Source organism: Colobus angolensis, unplaced genomic scaffold, assembly GCF_000951035.1.
Source record: "Colobus angolensis palliatus isolate OR3802 unplaced genomic scaffold, Cang.pa_1.0 Scaffold67, whole genome shotgun sequence".
NCBI lineage: Eukaryota > Metazoa > Chordata > Mammalia > Primates > Cercopithecidae > Colobus > Colobus angolensis.
The window spans coordinates 7,383,092-7,390,058 of NW_012120376.1; the positions used below are offsets into that span (position 1 = coordinate 7,383,092).

Sequence of the window (6,967 nt, forward strand, 5' to 3'; positions counted from 1 at the left end):
AAAAAAAAAAAAAAAAATGAAGAGAAATGAGAGTATCACAAACATCTCATCTTTCCTAATTCTGAATTTCCCTGGCTCCTATCATGAGTTTACTGTATGTGGCAGGGACATACAGGAAATGCCAAAGAACAGGACTGCAGGTATAGATATTGAGTGTGTGACAAGGGCACAAGGTTTGAGCAGCCAGTATAAATGGGCAAATATTTGCAGAGATTACATCCTTCACTGATCATAGGGGAAAGCAAATACCTCCTTTCCTCACGGGACAGAGAACTAGGCAGAACAGGATCGGGGAGCAACCAAACCTCACTTCTCAATGACTGGACTGTGTGGTAATTTGGGGTCCCTATATATGGGTGGAAATAAAACAGAAGTCCCTGGTGACCTGTAAATGAGGGAAACCAAGTGGGAGCAATTGGGGTGCATTTCCTATTTCCTAGGACTTTACCTAAAAAGAACAGAAGCGGCCGGGCGCGGTGGCTCAAGCCTGTAATCCCAGCACTTTGGGAGGCCGAGACGGGCGGATCACAAGGTCAGGAGATCGAGACCATCCTGGCTAACACAGTGAAACCCCGTCTCTACTAAAATACAAAAAACTAGCCGGGCGAGATGGCGGGCGCCTGTAGTCCCAGCTACTCGGGAGGCTGAGGCAGGAGAATGGCGTGAACCCGGGAGACGGAGCTTGCAGTGAGCTGAGATCCAGCCACTGCACTCTAGCCTGGGCGACAGAGCGAGACTCCGTCTCAAAAAAAAAAAAAAAAAAAAAGAACAGAAGCTTGGGGCCAGGTGCGGTGGCTCACACCTGGAAGCCTATCACTTTGGGAGGCAGAGGTGGAAGGATCACTTGAGCCCAAAGTTCAGAATCAGGCTGGGCAAGCTGGCAAAACCACATCTCTACAAAAATTTTTAAAATTAGCTGGGCATGGTGTCATGCACCTGTAGTCCCAGCTGCTTGGGAGGCTGAGGCAGGAGGATCCCTTGAGCCCAGGGGTTCAAGGCAGCAGTGATTTGTGATCCCATCACTGCACTCCAGTCTGGGCAACAGAGCAAGATCCTGTCTCTAAAAAGAAAGTACAAAAGCTTGTAGGTAGGTGATGTATGAGGTGTCCCCCTGAGCTGTGGGCTCACCACAGCCCTTAGGGAAATGGTTTGTATGTTTCAGATTTCTCCCCTTTCTAGGGTACTCTGCTCCAGACATGTGTGGCCTCAGACTCATCATGATACCAGTTGAGCTGCTACTTTGCTACCTCCTGCTGCACCCTATGGATGCCACTTCATATGGAAAGCAGACAAATGTCTTGATGCACCTTCCCTTGTCCTTGGAATCCCAGACACCCTCCTCAGACCCCTTGTCCTGCCAATTTCTGCACCCAAAGTCACTGCCTGGTTTCAGCCACATGGCCCCTCTACCCAAGTTCTTGGTAAGCCTGGCTCTAAGGAATGCCCTGGAGGAAGCTGGTTGCCAGGCTGATGTTTGGGCTCTACAGCTACAGCTCTACCGCCAGGGTGGTGTGAATGCTACACAGGTCCTCATCCAGCATCTTCGAGGGCTCCAGACAGGCAGAAGCACAGAGAGGAACGTGTCAGTGGAAGCCCTGGCCTCTGCTCTGCAGCTGTTAGCCAGGGAGCAGCAAAGCACAGGAAGGGTGAGGCGCTCCCTCTCCACAGAGGACTGTGAGAATGAGAAGGAGCAAGGTGTGCACAATGTCATCCAGCTGCTGCCAGGAGTGGGAACCTTCTACAACCTGGGCACAGCTTTGTATTATGCTACTCAAAACTGCCTGGGCAAGGCCAGGGAACGAGGCCGAGATGGGGCCATAGATCTGGGATATGACCTTCTGATGACCATGGCCGGGATGTCCGGGGGACCTATGGGTCTAGCGATCAGTGCTGCACTTAAACCTGCATTAAGGTCTGGGGTTCAGCAGTTGATCCAGTATTACCAAGATCAGAAAGACGCAAACATCTCTCAGCCAGAGACCACCGAGGAGGGTTTGAGGGCCATCTCAGATGTGAGTGACTTGGAAGAAACAACTACCCTGGCTTCTTTCATATCAGAAGTAGTAAGTTCAGCTCCCTACTGGGAGTGGGCCATAATCAAGAGCTATGACTTAGATCCTGGGGCTGGGAGTCTTGGGATATAAAAGAAGGTGGTAACCACAGAACTAATAAATCTAATATGCTGACAAGCTGTATACACGTCTTCAAAATTTTAAACTCTGATTTATCTAGGAGGAAGGCTGTACAGTAAAACGTAGGAACGTAAATGTTTGGGGGTTGAAGTCAGAGGGTTTGGTTTTGAATCTAGGCTCCACTTGTTAGAGCCTCAGTGATCACTGACTGGTAACTTCTTTCTTGAACTAAGATCAGTTTTTAAATTTCTTTTTTTTTGAGACGGAGTCTCGCTCTGTCGCCCGGCCTGGAGTGCAGTGGCCGAATATCAGCTCACTGCAAGCTCCGCCTCCCGGGTTTACGCCATTCTCCTGCCTCAGCCTCCCAAGTAGCTGGGACTACAGGCGCCGGCCACCTCGCCCGGCTAGTTTTTTTTTGTATTTTTTAGTAGAGACGGGGTTTCACCGTGTTAGCCAGGATGGTCTCGATCTCCTGACCTCGTGATCCGCCCGTCTCGGCCTCCCAAAGTGCTGGGATTACAGGCTTGAGCCACCGCGCCCGGCCCGGTTTTTAAATTTCTAAAGGAGAGAATGAATGATTTTAACTTCAACGAGTTGCCCTGTAAATTTAAAATGATACAATTAATCTAAAGTGCTTATCACAGTACTCTCAATAGCTATTAGCCAGGTGCGGTGGCTCATGCCTGTAGTCCCAGCACTGTGGGAGGCCGAGGCAGGAGGATCACCTGAGGTCAGGGGTTCAAGACCAGCCTGGGCAACATGGCGAAACTCCGTCTCTACAATAAACACAAAAAATTATCCTGGCGGAGTTATGCACGCTTGTAGTCCCAGCTACCTGGGAGGCTGAGGCGGGAGAATCACCTGAGCCCGGCTGGTCGAGGCTGCAGTGAGCCGAGGTCGCGCCACTGCACTCCAGCCTGGGTGACAGAGCGAGACCACGTCTCAAAAAAAAATATATATATTGTTTTCATTACCTCAGCCCTCCTCTTCCTATCCCAAGGCGTGGAAATTCCGGTCCCACCCCTTCCCGTGGAGCCCTTGGCGTCTACAGGCTCCTCAAGCTAGTTTCGGTTCCGTGGCTCACGCACGGGTTCTCGAAAATCAGCTGTTTCGGTCTTTGGCCAGTCCACTAATTGGACTCCTCCCCTCGTAGAAAGTGCCTACTTGAACTTCTCCACCAATCGCTGGAGCTGCAGGAGTGGTTTCGGCTCAACTTGTCCCGCCCTGCGGGGGGGCGGAGTTGCGGCGGCGCCAGTTAGCTCGCAGTCTGGGAAGGGCTTGACTGAGTGGCAGCCAGTGTCGGGGTGGTGACTGGGAATGGGGCCGCTCCAGACTTCCGCTGCCAACTACAAGGGGGCGGGTCCGAGGGTGTAGGCCGAAGTTGTAGGCGGGGTCTGAGGCTCTAGTACCCAAGCTCCTTCTAGGGACGGGAAGTCGCGACCAGAGCCAGGGGAGGGCGCGGGAACTGCAACCCTAATCAGGTACGGGGTGTAAGAGGGTGTGCTGGGGTAGGGGTGGTGGTGAGAGTGAGAGTTCCTCCCAGGGAAGGGCGGCTGTCCCCAGGAGTTACGCCCTGGAGGGGGCAGCTTCTGTTCCCAGGTTGAAAGAGGAGCTGTCTGTCGCCTTCTCGATCCTCGATCTTCTCCTGTCCAGCCTATCTCCCCAACCCTAATGCCCCTCCCCCAAAACTGCCCTGCAGCTTCCGAGACCCGGAATCTGGCATTGTTGGTTCGGTATCTGACGTTACTCTGCTCTGCATTATTTTTATCTTCACCTAAAAACGATGTTCAAAGATAGATAAATCTAAAAACAAAGATAGATAAATCTATCGTCTTTATTTGTTTTGTTAAAAAGTATAAGCTACTGAAAGATGAAACGATTGCCTAAGGTCACACACAAAATTCAGTTCATTTCAGAAAAGCTTCTTGAGTGCAAAATATGTGCTTAAGAGTGAGAGATAATGAGAAAAAATTGTTTTAGCTCTTAACCTCAGTGTTTGCAATCCATTCGGGGAGACCAGGTTTTTTGTTTTGTTTTCATATTTGAATCTTTGCTGACTTGCTCCTTTAATATCAGACACTTAAATCCTCAAGAATTGGGACCTTATTATTATTATTATTATTTTAGAGATGGAATCTCAGTATGTTACCCAGGCTTAGTTTCAAACTCCTGAGCTCAAGCCATCCTCCCGTCTTGTGGGCCTCACAAAGTGCTGGGATTACAGGCATGAGCCACCATGCCTGGCCACCTAATCATTTTTTTAACTTATATTTTTTTGTATCATAAAAGCAATACAGACACATAGTTTTAAAAATCAAGCACTACTAAAAGGGTTAAAATGAAAATAGCCCCTGCCCAATCCCTCCCTTCCCTTGTTCCTGCTGGAGGTAGAAAGGCAGCTGATGTTTTTCATGTTAGTATAAGACTTCACCACCCCAAGCATTTCTTTTTACTTTGTAATAAAATCATGTGACCTTTTTAGACCACTAATGTGCATGAATTCTGTTCTTTTAGGCTCAGGCTGCAACAAGCTTAAGTTTCAGTTTCCTAAATAGACACCAGATGGCAGCGAGCAGGGAACAGTGGGGAGAAAGATGCAAGGCACAGCCTGCTTGGTGACAGGCAAAAACCAATTCATTGTTGTTGTTTTGATTCAGAGACTGCACTCTGTCTCCCAGGCTGGAGTGCAGAGATGCGATCTCCACTTACTGCAACCCCTGCCTCCTGGGTACAGGCCATTCTCCTGCCTCAGCCTTTTGAGTAGCTGGGATTACAGGAGCCCACCAACACACCTGGCAAATTTTTTTGTATTTTTAGTAGAGATAGGGTTTCACATTGGCCAGGCTGGTCTTGAACTCCTGACCTCAAGTGATCCTCCCACCTCTTCCAAAGTGCTGGAATTACAGGCATGAGCCACTGTGCCCTGCCAAAAAAAAAAAAATTTAAGTGAAGTTTCAGGATCTCACAAAGTTGATAACTTATAATCATATTCAAGATTCACAGGTCATAAACGTTTCATATTCTTAGGGACTGAGCAACCCGTTGCATAGCATTTAGATGTCTTCTAGAATGGAGCTCCTCCTTCCTATATGGAGGGTAGTTTATAGGGTGTACTTACCTGACCTCCAAAAAGATTTAGCTCCTAAAAAAGCTTCAGGTGGCCGGGCACGGTGGCTCACACCTCTAATCCCCGCACTTTGGGAGGCCAAGGTGGGCAGATCACCTGAGGTCAGAAGTTCCAGACCAGCCTGGTCGACATGGTGAAACCCCATCTCTACTAAAAATACAAAAATTAGCAGGGCATGGTGGTGGGCGACTGTAATCCCAGCTAGTCAGGAGGCTGAGCCAGGAGAATCCCTTCAACTCGGGAGGCAGAGTTTGCAGTGAGCCGAGATCAAGTCACTGCACTCCAGCCTGGGTGGCAGAGTAAGACTCTAAAAAAAAAAAAAAGGCTGGCCGGGCGCGGTGGCTCAAGCCTGTAATCCCAGCACTTTGGGAGGCCAAGCCGGGCGCGGTGGCTCAAGCCTGTAATCCCAGCACTTTGGGAGGCCAAGACGGGCGGATCACGAGGTCAGGAGATCGAGACCATCCTGGCTAACCCGGTGAAACCCCGTCTCTATTAAAAAATACAAAAAACTAGCCGGGCGACGTGGCGGGCGCCTGTAGTCCCAGCTACTTGGGAGGCTGAGGCAGGAGAATGGCGTAAACCCAGGAGGCGGAGCTTGCAGTGAGCTGAGATCCGGCCACTGCACTCCAGCCTGGGCAGCAGAGCGAGACTCCGTCTCAAAAAAAAAAAAAGCTTCAGGGCCAGCAGGGATCATGCTGTAATAAATACTTAACATCAACACTGATCTTTAAATGCTTATATTTGTTTAGCATAAACAACAAACATATAAATGCAAAATAAATGAATTAAGGAGATAGATGAAATAAGAAGATAGTGGAAACAGTAGTTTGTTAAAGCTGGATGGTGATCCTTGTACTAGTCACTCTGCTTTAGTGTGTGTTTGAAAATTACCATTAGGCTGGTTATGGTGGCTCATGCCTGTAATCCCAGCATTTTGGAAGGCTGAGGCAGGCAGATCACTTGAGCTCAGGAGTTTGAGATCTGCCTGGGCAACATGGCAAAATTCCATCTCTACAAAAAATTAGCTGGCGTGATAGCACACTCCTGTAGTCCCAGCTCCTTGAGGGGCTGAGGCAGAAAATCGCTTGAACCTGAGAGATCAAAGCTGCAGTGAGCCAAGATCATGCCACTGCACTCCAGCCTGGGTGACCAAGTGAGACCCTGTCTTTAAAAAAAAAAAAAAGAAAAGAAAATTCCCATTAAAGCACAAAGGCCCACTTACTGAAGCTATTAAAATACAGGTTGGGGCCGGCTGGGCGCGGTGGCTCACGCCTCTAATCCCAGCACTTTGGAAGGCCAAGGTGGGCAGATCACGAGGTCTGGAGATCAAGACCATCCTGGCTAACACGGTGAAACCCTGTCTGTACTAAAAATACAACAAAAATTAGCCAGGCATGGTGGCGGGCGCATGTAGTCCCAGCTACTCGGGAGGCTGAGGCAGGAGAATGGCATGAACCCGGGAGGCGGAGCTTGCAGTGAACCAAGATCACGCCACTGCACTCCAGCCTGGGCGACAGAGCGAGACTGCATCTTAAAAAAATAAATAAATAAATACAGGTTGGGGCCACAGTGGCTCATGCCTGTAGTCCTAGCACTTTGAGAGTCCGAGGTGATTGTATCACCTGAGGTCAGGAGTTTGAGACCAGCCTGGCCAACATGGCAAAACCCCATCTCTACTAAAAAAAAATACAAAAATTGGCTGGGCGTG

At 49.3% G+C, this 6,967-nt stretch overlaps 2 protein-coding genes across 3 annotated transcripts in view; both read left to right on the forward strand.

Moving 5' to 3' along the window:
* Positions 1-217: 217 nt before the first annotated feature.
* On the forward strand, positions 218-2,211 carry APOF (apolipoprotein F). Of its 2 annotated transcripts, none has more exons than XM_011926106.1 (2): positions 218-332; positions 1,180-2,211. In XM_011926106.1, exons 1-2 carry the CDS (start codon positions 317-319, stop codon positions 2,142-2,144), a joined length of 981 nt encoding a protein of 326 aa, XP_011781496.1. In that variant the 5' UTR covers positions 218-316; the 3' UTR covers positions 2,145-2,211. The 2 variants fall into 2 exon arrangements, with proteins under 2 accessions (XP_011781496.1, XP_011781497.1); XM_011926107.1 differs by lacking the exon at positions 218-332 and adding an exon at positions 909-1,091.
* Positions 2,212-3,396: 1,185 nt separating this feature from the next.
* STAT2 (signal transducer and activator of transcription 2, 113kDa) overlaps positions 3,397-6,967 on the forward strand; it is a 30,597-nt gene continuing 27,026 nt past the window's right edge. Inside the window, exon 1 of the mRNA XM_011926205.1 lies at positions 3,397-3,613. The gene's annotated coding sequence lies outside the window, so the exon portion shown is untranslated. The remainder of the gene's footprint in view (positions 3,614-6,967) is intronic.